The sequence below is a fragment of the Procambarus clarkii genome, chromosome 5 (assembly GCF_040958095.1).
Source record: "Procambarus clarkii isolate CNS0578487 chromosome 5, FALCON_Pclarkii_2.0, whole genome shotgun sequence".
In the NCBI taxonomy this organism is placed as follows: Eukaryota; Metazoa; Arthropoda; class Malacostraca; order Decapoda; family Cambaridae; genus Procambarus; species Procambarus clarkii.
Window position 1 is genome coordinate 33,957,857 of NC_091154.1, and position 15,268 is coordinate 33,973,124.

The following is a 15,268-nucleotide window of genomic DNA, read 5'->3' on the forward strand; positions in this document are numbered from 1 at the left end:
CATAATTACATACAATACACAAATTCAATAAAGCATTCAGAATATAAGATTTTTTTAGAATATTATTTTTGTTTTATTATTAATAGAACATTTTTCTGTGGACCACCGGATGGCGACCGCTGTACTTAAGTGTTAGTGGCCCTCTGGTAAATTCAAGTAAATATATATAATAATTCATAATTCATTGTGCCGGGGGACAGGAAGCCAGAGTGTATTCATAAACGTTTTGGCTTTTATCCCCCCAAGGCCGAACTACTGACCCCGCCCAGGATGCAACCCCCACAACAAGCAGACTAACTCTTGAGTACCTACTCACTACTAGGTGAACAGAGGCATTAGGTGAAAAGAAATGTGCTCAACAATTTCTGTCCCGCTCGGAATTCGAACTCGGAGTTCTCGAGTATGCGTCGAGAACGAATCCGACTGTACTATCGGGACCCAAACATGTATAACTTGTAAACATATTTAAGGGGTCTTATGGGCCATAATATACTAATTAACCTTTCTATAAGCATCCTTCGTTGTGTTAGAGCCTCTTGGAATCACGAATTTAGAAGTTATTTGGTTAAACTGTGAATACGCTGTTTGAAGGATAAATGTTAAACTATGTAAGTGCTCATCGGTGCTGAAATTACTTGCTTATAGCTAAAAAAAAATAGGTTTAGTTTCAGATTCATTATGTCCCTTTGTAACATTTTTCACTACCACTACCACTGGCAGCATGATTAGAGCATAATATATTAGCTAAACTAAATAAAAAAAAAAGAATAAACGTTATTGTACAATTGTGGGAGGTCGATGTAAACAAACAGCCGATGTACGATGCTGGCTTTATCCTTTTAATAAATAAATAAATAAGTAAATAAATAAATGTTTATTCAGGTAAAAATACATACATACAAGATGAGTTACAAACAAAATATTGGATTTCTAGATAGAACTAATACAAGCTATGCCTAAAACCCTTAATACGCACAGCGTTTCGGGCTATAGAGCTTGACATTTAGATAACATAAGATAAGATTTATAGGTTTATAAAATTGTCCAAAATAAGGGAGAGTAATAATTGAACTGGCCCCAACATGACTTTTTGTGTTTAATAATAAAAATAATAATGTATATGTGTGTGTGTGTGTGTGTAGTTAGGGAGGTTGGCCGCTGGGAGGAGGTGGCGCTGGCGACCATCAGTCGTGTTTGTTTACTACAGATGTTGGGCGTCTGGCGGCCCGTCTGCCTCCACCCCACCTAGAATAGTGATGGTCCCGCCCTCCACACTCAACATGCACTAACTATGGATGCGCCAGGTGAGTCTCGCCTTCCAATTGGTGGTGGTGGGGGGATGGTGATGGTCAGCTAGAGAGCTTGTGGGCCCCGTGTCAGGCTTTAACAGCATGCAAATTGGCGTTCGAACGGATGGTGGATTTCTTGTGGGGATATTTTAGCAGACACGCATTATAGGGCGATGTGTTTTAAGATATTGACAGCGAGTTAATACACATTATCAGTTTAATGCTTTTACTACCAAAAAAATCCATCTTGGAGGAAATTGTTATGCTTATCAAATGAAATTTTCACAGTTTTATTGCTTTTTTTTTAGAAACTTCCTGAAACGCAATGCGTGTTAGTGGCTTTGTAAGAATGTAAAAATACCAATCTTATGTAATTTCGCCAACCCATTGTACTTTCTTGTGAATACATTATTATTATTATTATTATTATTATTATAGAAGCATGAATAATGTCAGTTCCCCTCATGGCATAACCTTTTTATTCGCTTAGTAAGGCACATGCACTATTTACATGGTCATTGTCGTAAGTTTTAATTTATTCAAGGAAATAGGTTTTCTCGGTTTTTGTACAATGCAATGACTTTCAATCATTGTTTGACGGAGGCATTAATTGGTTTTATTACAGCAAGGAAATATTTACATGGTGAGAAGGCAGTTGTTAACCTACTATCTACCATAAGAAACACTTGCATAAAAGCATTTGGAGCACAACAGATTAGTTAAAAAGGTCCACATGTTTATTTTTTGTCATGTTCAACTCCTAATATAATTTTGGATAGTCTCTCTGTAATATTATTGTAAGGGAATATCGACCTCTCTTTGTATTGAGAAGGCCTAGTAACGGAGAAGTAACAATGGGATGCCGTGCATCAACTAAAGTGTTAGTGCAGTTCCAGTTTAATTTTTGCCAACTTGTTCTTTCTTGAAAATGTTCTCTTGCATACAGGTGACTGATACGGCACAGTCCACACTGATCTAGACTTGAACCCCTACTAGGTAAATTTGTTTTAAGATCAAGTAGGCATAGTGAAAAAATATCAGTACTCGTAGCATAATGTTATACTGTATCTAGTTCACAATAAAATTTTCAAGGATAACAAGACACATCTAGGTACCCCTAGCTAAATTACTCATTTGTCACAACACATATTCAGTTTTTTTTTTTGTGTGTGGGGGGGGGGGGGAATGGGGCGCTCAGAACCAGTAGATATCCATTGCGTTCCTCTGGGCTGTAGGAGACTCGCACCATGGACCCCACTCGTGTGAGGCTGGTGCTCTATCGACCAAGCTATTTAATAGTCGTAATAAGGAGTTGGTAAATATCCAATTTGTATAAAGATATATCCATTTTTTTGTTCTATAATGTGTTGATACATTTAACCTCTATTACGCGCTTTCATCCAATTGTACATTTTAGTCATGCTTCCTCAAAGTTCTGCCTTTATAGGGAATTTAATTTAAACTTTTTTAATTGCTCTCTTAAGGGTTTTAATTTCTGGAATTAACTGTCATCCTTCTCTGTACATATTCAAATGAATTTATGTCCATTCTATAGTATGGTGATCAAAACTGAACTGTATAATCTAAATGGGGCTTAACAAGGTAAAGATAAAGCTGAAGAATAACATTAGACATTGATGTATCATGTAGGCGTGATTTCCTTGTGTATTAAATGTCTTATTGCTAACATTTTTGGATTTGAATCCCAGTATTCTATTTGCCTTATTTTGACCATTTACATTTTTTGTTTTACTCAAGATCCCTACTTATCATGACCCTCGTCTTTTGCAATTCATATTTAGCGATTTCAAACCGTCCAGTTAGTAGCTGATAATACTATTTGATGTATAATACAGAGATTAGACATCATGCAGAGATGTCTATTTGCTTACAGAAAATGCATGGCTTTTTATAAGAATCTATCCTTTCACTGCTTACACAGTACTGTACTGTATATTATTTTACTTATGCAATTATGATGCAAATTGTAATAATTGTTTGTTATTGTATTTGGACAAGGAGACTAAATGCACAAGTACTTTTTGTTTTTCAGGGAAGTCTGCATGTAATGTGGGTGAGGGGGAGTTGACAAGCTCTGAAGGTATACCTGCTGTGGCTGATACAACAGCATCAGGAGCGAGGGAGAGAAACTCGGAGCATGGGCCAGAAAATGTTGTTTGTGTGTCTGCTGGTACTCAGGACCCAGTTTGTGTGTCCCCCAAAGTGCCTTCTGAAACTTCCCATACCTCCTTAACTTCATCACAAATGGAGCAGGAGGAGAGAAACTTAGGAAATTTAACCATAGTGCCAACTGTAGAGGACATTCCTGAAAAACAAAGTGCAGTAGGTTTACCAGATCTTCTTGTTGAGAGTTTTGGGAGTGAATTGAAAAATGAGTCGATTGCCTCCAGTGGAAACCATGAACGAATAAGCTCGGAACTAGTGGAGCAACTTAGTGTGAATCTTGATAAAGGTGATAACAAAGGGAAAGACTGTAGTGATGTTTGTGGCTGGATATCACAGGGAGAATCGGTGCTGCCTTCCATGGGTATTCTTCCTGAAGCTGAGGAGATCCCTACTAAGGCCTCCCAGCCCCAAATATCACAACCAACAGTCTCGTCGGCAGTTGCAGGTGTTCAAAGTGCAGAAAAGCGCAGTCCTGATCCACAACCTGTTGACCCTTCTGATGTGGTGCACAAGATAAAGAAAATAAAGTGGCAGGACATTGAGGTGCCCATCATCACACAAAACAATAATGGTCCATGTCCTCTTATTGCAATTGTTAATGTTATGATTCTCAAGGTAGGTCAAAATTAATTTGCATTTCTATTCAAGCTTGTGCTATATTGTGCTCTCATTCTTTGCCAACACTTGCTTAGTTTTGAGGTAATATATTTTTAATTATGGTACAGTATTCCTAATGGAATTTCTAAGGACTTTATTCATAATTTCTAGTAATGCTAATACAGGGCAGTACTGAAATAGTATAGTGTATAAACAGTGTATAAAATAGGCATAACACAAGTATTTTTTCTTCCTAAATATGATAATTGTTTTCTATGCCTTTCATTGGTAACAAAGGGCATTTATTTCTCTTCAGTTTCAAAATGGACAGTTTTAATTATTTTTTAAATTCATAAAAATTGTCATATTGTCTATACAAAACAAATGATTCTTTTCTGGTTATATGAAGTGCGTGTGGGCTTACAGTATTAGTAGTGGAGGGGTCATAGAGTGCACTACAATGCACAGTTTGCCGATTCATGATGTAGGAGTGAGAGGTCTCAAATGATGAAGTGTGTAATTGATATGCTCGTGGCTTTATCTTTGGTTTACATAATTTATGTACACATAATTAGCAAAACCAGTGAGCACTGTATATAGGCTTACAATGTAATATGTACACCTATATAACACAAACCTGGCCCTTGCACAGCTCAAATAAGTAATCTTGCCATTTTCTTTGCTGCATTTCTTTGCTGTTCTGTCTGGGAACTTCATTCGGAAATAGATTGTCACTGGAGGTACGAACGTTTATTATGTACCTCATACCCATACTGAGGGCAGTAGTGAGTGGAGAAGGTTAGGTGCGTTAACGAACTTGAACCCAGAACACGAAGAAAAGACCATACAGTACAGTATTGAGATGCTGATAATTGCAGACTACTAGTACACAGTAAACTTGGTGCTTGGTAATCAATTAAAAGCAATAGCAGAATTTGTTCATTGGTCTTGGTTAACTCCATTACATCCATATAAATGTAAACCATAGTCACAGCATTTTTCAAAAAACCCGGCAATAACTAAAATTGGCAAATGGTTATACATAAGACAATAAGCTACCTTTTTAAGTGAACAAAAAACAAATTGTTACCTGCATCATTTGGTTTCCAATTGTCAGTGACAGGAACCCTGTTAGGCTTATCGCTGTTCCCCTAAGCTAATGACTAACCTATTTTATGGCTGGGATTCGAACCTGGGATCCCCGATTGCAAGTAGATAATGAAACCCCCTTGTACAGTATTACTAAACCCTGTGAAGATATAGTTGCCTGTATCTGGCCACTGGAGCCTAAAAAACCTATAGTGCCTGTGCAACATAACTGTTGTACCAAGGTTGAAATTAAAATTTCAGTGTGATATAAATCCATAGAGCATTGGGAACATTAAGTTATAAATGGTAACTCTCATTATGGCCTTAAATCACATTTGAGATGGTTTTTTTGTAGATGGACTCAGTATTACATAAAATATTGGGGTCCTTGGTAAAGTTATTGAAGATATATTTATTTATATATACAGTACATGAGATCTTACATTCTTATAAAACCACTAGTATGCATATTTTGGGCAGGTCCTTAATCTTAATTTTTCCTAGAGTACAACCTGCCAAATTGTTTAACAACCAGGTACCCTTTCGCTGCTGGATGAACAGAGGTGTATAGTTAAAGATTGATGCCTAGTCAACCCTCCCTGGCCAAGATACGAACCCAGGCCAAATTGTTCTTGAAGACGGGGCGAATGTCTTACCACTGTCCCACAGAGACTGCGTGAGGGACTGATATTTAAAACCAAATTCTATGGTTAATCATTTTGAGTTGGCAAGATTTTTGTTCACTCAGGTATGGCCCCAGCTACCTTTTTCAAAAGTGTTTTGAGGCTGGGGATGTGAGAGATAAAGTAGATGTTAAATTTCTTTGCAGATGTGTTCATTTGGTAGTTGTCTGTCATATTAAGTTGAAATTAAAATGTTGCCAAGTGAAATTAGTACATAGGCCATGAGAAATAAGTCTTGGATGCATTTCTAGTTGCAACGAATCCCTCACTACGACGAATTGCAGTTGATTCCATATTGTTCGTCGAGTCTAGATTGTACCCTATACTGTACAGTTATGTATATGGTCATACTTGGATCATGTAGTACAGTTGGCCTTATTCTAAGAGACTTGATCAAGGATCCCAGGTTTGATTCCCAGGCAGGACAGAATGGTTGGGCACATTTCCTTTCACCTAGCACTAAATAAGTATTCAGGAGTTAGGCACTGTTGTGGGGTTGCATCCTGAGAAGGGTGAGTAGTTTGACCTTTAGGGGGATCCTCAATATAAGCCTAAGTATACTGTATACAGTATACACACAGGCTTCCTGCCCCAGACAAAATTAATTATAATATTAAAAATAGACATACCTGTACCTACCTTGCAAAATACTGGCATCCAGAGGGCTAGAGAGGACTTGTATATTTTTATTAAGACTGGACAGTATACACAGAAATTACATTAACGTGATATATCAATGAGAAGATCCACAGGAGCCATGATGAGGGTTCGAGCCTTTGAAGGCGTAGTCGACTAGAGGGTGCATCTGGGAACACACAGCACATAGGTTTAAACTCTCATCACGGCTCGTGTGGATTTTCTCAATGTACAGTAGCTCGATAAGCATTATATCTAAAGACATGGGTGTATAATTTTATATATAATATCATGTGGTGCAGTTGCAAACAGTCAGGTTACAGCCAGTAAGGTCTTGGGTTTGATTCCCATGGTAGGACAGAAGCATTTTGGCAATGCTGTCTCCTCTGATGCTTCTGTTCATCTAGCAGTAAATTGGTACCCAAGATACAGTTATACCCAAGATAATACAGTTATTGCTCACCTGAAGAAGGTTCTTCTAAGAATACTTTCAATCATATTTTTCTCCATTGGCACTATAGAACTTTTAAGAGAATTATTGCCAAATCATGCACTTTCTAATAAGGTTCCCCACCCCTGGCTCAGGTGAACCTCAATATGCCTAACAGACTGCCTGTCCCTAACTGTGGGAACCATTCAGCAATTCATTTTATCGATGTTTCTGTGAAGGTATATTAGTATTAAATCTGATTTGAACCCCAATAACTTGAGATAGTGGCCCAGACGCTGGCAATTTCATTCTACTTGCTCCTAATGAACAATATTTCCCATTAAGTTTAAAAAAAAATATATACCTGGTAGGTATTTTTGTTGATTTTACCTGGTCTCGTGCTCGGTTTTATCTGTTATGTTACCACAGAGATTTTGTCTAATGTGCCAGTGTGTCCTATTGTAGCTAGTCTCTGTAAGAAAAAATTAGAGAAACTACATAAGAGCAAATTTTTTTCATCATAAAATTGATAAGCATCCCTAATTTTAATTAATGGTACTGTAACAAATGAAGGCAATTAATGATTAGCCATGAATTAACAATTTTAAGTTAATCTGATTTTAATTTTTCTCACAGGGTCAGATCACACTCCCATCTGACCGAACAGAAATCACTGGGGGAGAGTTGGTTCTAGTTGTTGGAAACGCACTATTTGATCTGCCAAGAAAATCTCTGCCCTCGGAGATGAGACGCCATGTTGAACAAAACACTGAAGATGCTATCAGTATACTTCACAAGTTGCTTACTGGTCTTGATGTTAATGTTAAGTTTTCAGGGTGAGTTTTCATTTTATTGTGAAAAGTTACAGTGGAACTGTCCATAGTTCATGCAATAAGATATTGGCAATAGCTTAAAAAATTATTCTGAATCTACAGTATTACAAAAATAGGCTGATACCGATACATTGGTACATCTTTAGTGCGAAGGGTTTCTGTGTATTATAACCTGCAGTTATCTTGGCTGGATATGAGACTGTTCATTCGCTCAGAGCCTAGTGATGTATTTCTACCTGGATCTGTCCAGAGCATATGGCTAGGGGAAACTGCCAAGTCACTTCTCGGAAAGAGGTATTTCATTTCATTCAACGCTGAATGTATACTCGGATGATGCCTTCCCATCCCATGAAGGTGGCAATGGAGTATTGATTATATGATTGTGTATGTAATCAGATGTATTGCTAAATCTTTGTATACATTTTATTATACTTCCCTTAGACAAGTTTCTGTTTCACAGAGTTCGGGACTTTGAATTTACGGGCGAGTTGTGTGTGTTTGACTTGCTGGGCATTATGCTGTACCATGGATGGGTGATAGATACTTCCAGTGAGGCTGCTGCTATTATTCAAGATCTATCCTACAACCAGCTGACCAACAACATCTTCGCTTGGCGAGAAGAAGCTATCAGAACTAACAACAATGATTTGCTTGTAAAAGGTATTGGATACTTTTGCCGTCATTTGCCATATGATTTTTGCTCTCGTATTGGGATCCTGAGTGATACTTGGAACATTCTGAATATCTCTTGACACAAACAGGGCTAAATTTGACTTGGTGCCCTCTTTTAGTAGTGGTAGATACTTACAATTTCTTTTAGCTGTTTTTAATTGGCAAGATAACCCATTAAAAAGTTTAATTCTCCGATTCCTGTGCTTCATGCTATTCTTTTTTTTTTTATCTTTATAAAGCCTTGGGTGTATATAATTGTTTGGATATTTCCTGGCACAAATTTCAGTTAAATCATTGCAGGCTTTTTCCTTTGTTTGATTTTTTATGCTAGCTTGCATCCAAAAAACTATATGCAATTAAGTTAATACTTTCGTCCGGTGGCGACACAGTCTGCGTCAATAACTAAATTGACGGATGTCCGCTGGTGACGCATGTTGCGTCAAAATTTAGTGTTAGTTAAAATTATATTTGTTTCCGATCATTATGGGACTCGGATAAAAAATATAATTTTAACAAATATTTTAAGTTTTGACGCAACATGCATTACCAGCAGACATCCATCACTTTATTTATTGACACAGACTGCGTCGCCACCGGACGAAAGTATTAACTTAATTGCATACAGTTTTTTGGATGCGAGCTAGCGTAAAAAATCAAAGGAAAAAGCCTGCAATGATTTAACTGAAATTTGTGCCAGGAAATATCCAAACAATTATATACACCCAAGGATTTATAAAGATAAAAAAAAAAAAAGAATAGTATGAAGCACATGAATCGGGGAACTAAACATTTTAATATGTTATCTTGCCAATTAAAAACGGACGAAAGTGTTGTGATGTGCTTCCTTAGATTGCGAACAATTTGATACCAAAATGAACGACGTAGCTCGAAAATTGAGGTCAGAACACTGGAAAGAGTATGTTAGTGTGGGTGCGTGCTCCCAGGAAATGCCAGGTCCATCTTGGGCTGGGCTGGGGCGCATGTGCTGGGTGCATGAAAGTGTTAAAAAATATTATTATTATTTTTATTATTATTATTATTATTATTATTATTATTAATTATACTTTGTGCTTGTACATGTTAAGTGCCTTGCACTTTAGCCGAGTTCTTTAATATACACAGGAGCAAGACAACAGAATTGTCAGGTCTTTTAACATGCACAAGCACAATCTAACATACCAGTCAGTAGGTTTATGGCTTCCCTGGCCGAGTGTTCACTTTTTCCTGGGGTGTTATACTGGTGGCTTCAGAGTGAGGGTGCAGGCTGACTGATACCCTGACCTAAGTTGCCATCTGGTGGCAGTCAGATAAATCAGTTAGAATATTTATCCAACAGTAAAGATCATTACTCCTAGGTAATGATCAGTAAGGATCATTACCTAGTTGTTTAGTTGCACCTTTGCTTTTTGGTGTTTTTTTTCTCCTGGTTTTGAATCGCTGATCTCTTTAAGTTCCCCTTTGCCTCATGGAGCGAACCTGATTCTGAATTTGGCTGATTCTGGCAAGATGATGGATGGGTTTTGGAAGCCTTGCTTATTTAGTTGTGCCAGAGTTAAGCTTGTGGTACTACTGGGGGCCATCAGAAAAGGGGCCTTTCGTTACATTAAAAACTTAGTTTTGTGTTATAGGACATACAGCATTTTAATTGAAGTCTCATAATGTTGTGAAATTTTTTGTAAGCATTTTTCTGTTAATGTATTTAAAGACAATTCAGAAGTTGACCAGAGGAAAATAGGTACAACTAAGTGTACCTATTTACCCCTATGCCTTCCCTTGGTATCTGGTGATAGTTTACTATACAGTACTCCCTCGTAGATCTCTCTCCCTTGCTGAGTTTTTTTCTAATATTTTTTTATATTCTGTACTTTGTGGGTTTAGTGTTGCCTGAAATTTTCTGCACTCTGTTATGGAGCATTTGCCACATTCCATTCTATTTGCTATTTATATTTGCTAGTAGTCTCCGTAGCGTAGTGGTAAGACACTCGCCTGGCGTTTCGCGAGCGCTTTGGCCTGGGTTTGTATCCTGGCCAAGGAGGATTTACTGGGTGCCAATTCTTAACTGTAGCCTCTGTTTACCCAACAGTAAAATGGGTACCTGGTTAAACAATTTGGCGGGTCGTATTCTGGGCAATATTAGGATTAAGGACTTGCCGGAAAAGCTGTGTGCACTAGTGGCTGAATAAGAATGTAAGAACTCTTGTAAGTATGTATGGATGGAGTATGGATGTGTGTGTGTGTGTATATGTAATTACCTAAGTGTAGTTACAGGGTGTTACTATGCTAGTGGTGTCTCGTCTTCCCAGCACTGTTATATAACACTTTTAAACTACTGACAGTTTTGGCCACCACCACCACCTCACTTAGCTTGTTCCAACTGTTTAGCACTCTGTTTGCAAAAGAAAATTTTGTAATGTTTTTGTGGCACCTTTGTTTCCTTAGCTTGAATCTGTGTCCTCTTGTTCTTGAAGTTCCAGATCTCGGGAATTCTTCCTTATCAGTTTTTCGAGTCCTGTTACTATTTTGTACATAGTGATATCGCCTCTTTCATCTATCTTCTAGTTTTGGCATATTTAACACCTCTAACCTCTCCTCGTAGCTCATGTCCTTCAGTTCTGGGAGCCACTTAATGACATGCCTTTGCACCTTTTCCAGTTTGTTGATGTGCTTCTTAATATATGGACACCATACAACCGCTGCTTATTCTAGCTTTGGCCTAACAAAAGTCGTGAAAAATTTCTTTAGTATTTCGCCATCCATGTATTTAGTGCAATTGTGAAGTTAGAAAGCATAGCATGGGCTCCTCGCACAACGTTCTTTATGTGGTCTTCAGGTGATAGTTTTCTATCTAGAACCACCTCTAGATCTCATTCTTTATCAAAAGTCTTTAAAGATTTTCCACATAGTTTATAGGTTGCGTGGGGTCTGTTCTCCTATTCCATATTCTATAACATGGTATTTATGCACATTAAATTCCACTTGCCAAGTGATGCTCCATATACTTATTTTGTCCAGGTCTTCTTGAAGGGCATTACTATTATTTAAGTTTCTTATCCTTCCTATTATCTTGGCATCATCAGCAAACATGTTCGTATAATTCTGTGTTCCATCTGGCAGATCATTTATGTAGACAATGAACATCACCAATGCATGAACTGAACCCTGTGGTACTTCACTTGTGACATTTATCCAGTCCGATACATTGCCTCTAATTACTGCCCTTATTTTTCTATCAGAAAATTTTTCATCCATGTTAGGAGCTTACCTGTCACCTCTCCAATATGTTTGTTTCCAGAACAACCTCTTATGTGGAACTCTGTCGAAAGCATTTTTTAGGTCCAGATAGATGCAGTCAACCCAACCATCTCTTTCCTGTAAAATCTGTGGTTCGATCATAGAAACCGAGTAAATTCAATACACAGGATCTTCCAGATCGAAAACCATTCTGTCTGTCTGATATTATATCGTCTCTCTCCAGGTGTTACACCCATTTAGTTTTAATAATTTTTCCAATATTTGGACTATTACACTTGTCAATGATACAGATCTATAATTTTGTGTATGTATGTATATATTCTCCTAGGTGTGCTTGCGGGGGTTAAGCTCTGCTCTTTCGGCTGCTTCTCGACCATCAATAGACTATTGCTAACTACTACAGTAATTTGTTTTTTCCACACACGCACGCACCCCTACCCACCCACCCACCAGGAAGCAGCCCGTAACAGCTGTCTAACTCCCAGGTACCTGTTTACTGCTAGGTAACAGTGGCATCAAGGTGAAAGAAACTGCCCATTTGTTTCCGCTGGCGCCTGGGATCGAACTCGGACCCTGGGATTACGAGTCCTTAGCACTGTTCAGTCAGCCACAGGCCCCTTGTGTGTGTATGTATGTATGTACTATACCTGCAGTAATAAAAGGGGAAGTAAATTACAATGTTAGCATGTTATTTACTTGTTAATGTTTTTTTTTACTTTTTAGCAATGTTGTGTGAGGAATTTATGACCAACAGTGGATCCCAACTGACAATCCATGGACTGTTTGAACTGGGTTCTGCTCTAGCATGTGAGGAAATAGCTGTTCTCTTCCGTAATAACCACTTTTCCACTATATATAAAAGAGGGGTAAGTTTACTGGCAAAGGTTGTAATTCTGTTCTTCACCTGTACATCAGTATGTCTTGTCATTTGATCTTTGATATACATACAGTAATTGAAATTCAAAATAATTTTCTTTGTGCTGAACGTAGAATTATTGAAGAAATTAAATTGGGATCTGTGATTATTGAAAATGTATGTCCTCAGGATCAACTATACCAGCTGCTAACTGACCAAGGCTTCCTGCATGAGAATATGGTGTGGGAAACGCTTAATGATGTGGATGCCACTTTCTCAGAGTTTGTAAATGGAAATTTTGAGCCTATTCCTCCAGCCCCAGAACCATCATCATCATCAACTAATGGTGCTCAGAATATGACCATGCAACAACAGATTAGTTCAGAGTAAGAATATCTTTTAAACTGGTAGTAGTGATAATGATAAATGACGTATCTGATTACTGTTTTTAACAAATTACTTTTCAATTCATCTTCAGCTTTGTTCACAATTGGTGACGCTTCTTCTCTATCTTTGTGTGTGTGTGTGTATGTGTGTGAGAGCATCTGTGGGGTGTATGGGGTGAGTTGTAGCAAGTAGAGTCCCTCAAGTAAAGTCCCTTGGTCTTCGACCCGTTGCTGCTTCTGATTTGTGTTAACAGCCTACTAAAGGGTGTCCATTTTAACATGCAAATGTTTGCATGAAAAATGGACAAAAGTAGAAACTGTAGGATGCTGAGGTGTGTTGCAGGAAACTTGGCACACACATGAGTTGGTAAAAAAATGGCTGCTAGATTTCAATTTCCTTACAAATGTAAGGTAATGAAGAGAGGAAGGAAAAAATGAGACATAGATACACTGTCATAAGAGAGAGGAGCTATAGGTTTCAGAATGGGAGAGAAACTTGGCGAATAGACACTTAAACACTAATAATGGTAGCATATGATGACATCAGCATCATATGGCAAACTTTCAAACATAAGGAAAATGTTTCAGAAACCTAAACAAGGACTCTTTCAAAATAATTTAAACAGCCTATGGCCAGACCAGTTCTAGAATGAACAGCAGACACAGTATTCACACTGAAACATAGGGGGAGGTTGAAGTCCTGAAGTTGATGGCAAGATCTAAGCTAATCACCAATTGTTCATTTGGTGTTATGCTCTCAGAATAGCATATGATCTTCATTTTCATAGATTTAGAAAATAGGTTTTCAGTATAGTGTACTGTAAAAAAAATGTCAATGTGACATTTGAAATATGTGCAAAATTTAGACAAAAAAAGTAAAACTCCAAATATTTAGGGTTTGAAAAATCCATAATATAGGATTGTAGAACAGACAGCTGTGCACGCTACATATACAGTACAGTACAGTGGTACCTCGCATAACGAATTTAATCCGTTCCATGTTCGTCATGTGAAACGGACGTCATACAAAACGAGTGTCCCCCCATGTAACCAGTGTGATGCACTGTGTTTATTGTGAAATTCCCCCAGAGTGCATGACATCAAATGTTCCCCAAAATATCATTTTTCTTTGCAAAATGATAAATTACCTTCCCTGAACATGTCTATGTAAAAATAATTACCAAATTCCACTTACTTTGGGTGTGAGGGCGTGGACAAGGTGCTCTGTGACGTCATCAGGGCCTGGTCGCCCGTGTGTGAAGCTCCCAGACACAGTCGCGCAGGCCATTCAAGCACCGCATGTTGCCACAAATATATTTTCAAATATTTTTTCTATGCATTTCCAATGTGGTTTTATTTGTTTCTTTTATCGTATATGATGCATATTTGTGACCTTTACAATATGTATACAGTAGAATGTTCATAATTTTCCATGGAACTGTGATACATGTGTCAGTAATGTGTCCACAATAAATGTTTATTGTCACAATATTACATGGTAAAAATTCACTAAAATTACAATATGTACAGTTTCACATACTATTTACACAGTAACACACTGTATTACACACTCTACTTTGGAGGTGCGTAATAGTCAACGAAGTAGTCCATGGTACACAGCGCGACTTTGCTCTCCTTGCACCAGCTACAGATAGATTTTCATTTCCTGTTTCATCGTTCTGTGTTCTTGCAAATAACGCACTTGCGTGCACCCTTGGCTTTAGTACTTGTAGGTGGTATGTAGCCAAGCTTGTAAAGCATAAAGTAGTATTGAAACGATTATAGGAAAAGCTCAATTTGTAAGGTAGTCTTGAAAAGATCGCTTTGTAAGGTCCCACACAGGAAGAGATTCAGCTAGCCTCAAAGAGTGTCCATCAGTCAGGAAGAGATTCAGGTATTCTTGAAAATATCAATGAACACCACCATGGAAGCCGCTAACACTTCATCTATGCTACTTGTATCAGATGCATCATCACTGAACGCAGAAAACGATTCATCTATGTATCATCTATATAAATTCGAGATGGCAAGGGTGGGGCTCAGAGCTACACCTGGATACGCTCGCTGTATCATCCTCATAGGTGCTGTATCACTGGCATCCGACCGTTGTGTTAAGCCCTTATTGCGCCTAGCTTCACCAATGTTATGACCCTTATGTTCTTCAAACAATAGGGTCTGAATTGCACCGATTGAGCGCAGTCTTTCAACACCGTGTGGGACAGGTGTTTGAGAGCCAGAGGCACGTGTGCCACAAATGGTTGTTCACGCAGTACTAACCCAGCCAGCAGCCCTTGTCTTTCATATTCGTTATTACAAAAGGTTCGTTCAGTGTTTGTTGGGTAGGCTGCTCCATTATGA

General features: G+C 38.1%; 1 protein-coding gene across 2 annotated transcripts in view; it reads left to right on the forward strand.

Moving 5' to 3' along the window:
- The first annotated feature begins 1,152 nt into the window (after positions 1-1,152).
- The window catches only part of LOC123762830 (ubiquitin carboxyl-terminal hydrolase MINDY-1), a 28,707-nt gene continuing 14,591 nt past the window's right edge, over positions 1,153-15,268 (forward strand). For both annotated transcript variants that reach the window (XM_045749596.2, XM_045749603.2), the window contains exons 1-6: positions 1,153-1,304; positions 3,343-4,091; positions 7,548-7,747; positions 8,205-8,404; positions 12,392-12,534; positions 12,714-12,910. In XM_045749596.2, the coding sequence (XP_045605552.2) occupies positions 1,292-1,304; positions 3,343-4,091; positions 7,548-7,747; positions 8,205-8,404; positions 12,392-12,534; positions 12,714-12,910 (1,502 nt within the window). In that variant the 5' untranslated portion in view covers positions 1,153-1,291. The remainder of the gene's footprint in view (positions 1,305-3,342; positions 4,092-7,547; positions 7,748-8,204; positions 8,405-12,391; positions 12,535-12,713; positions 12,911-15,268) is intronic.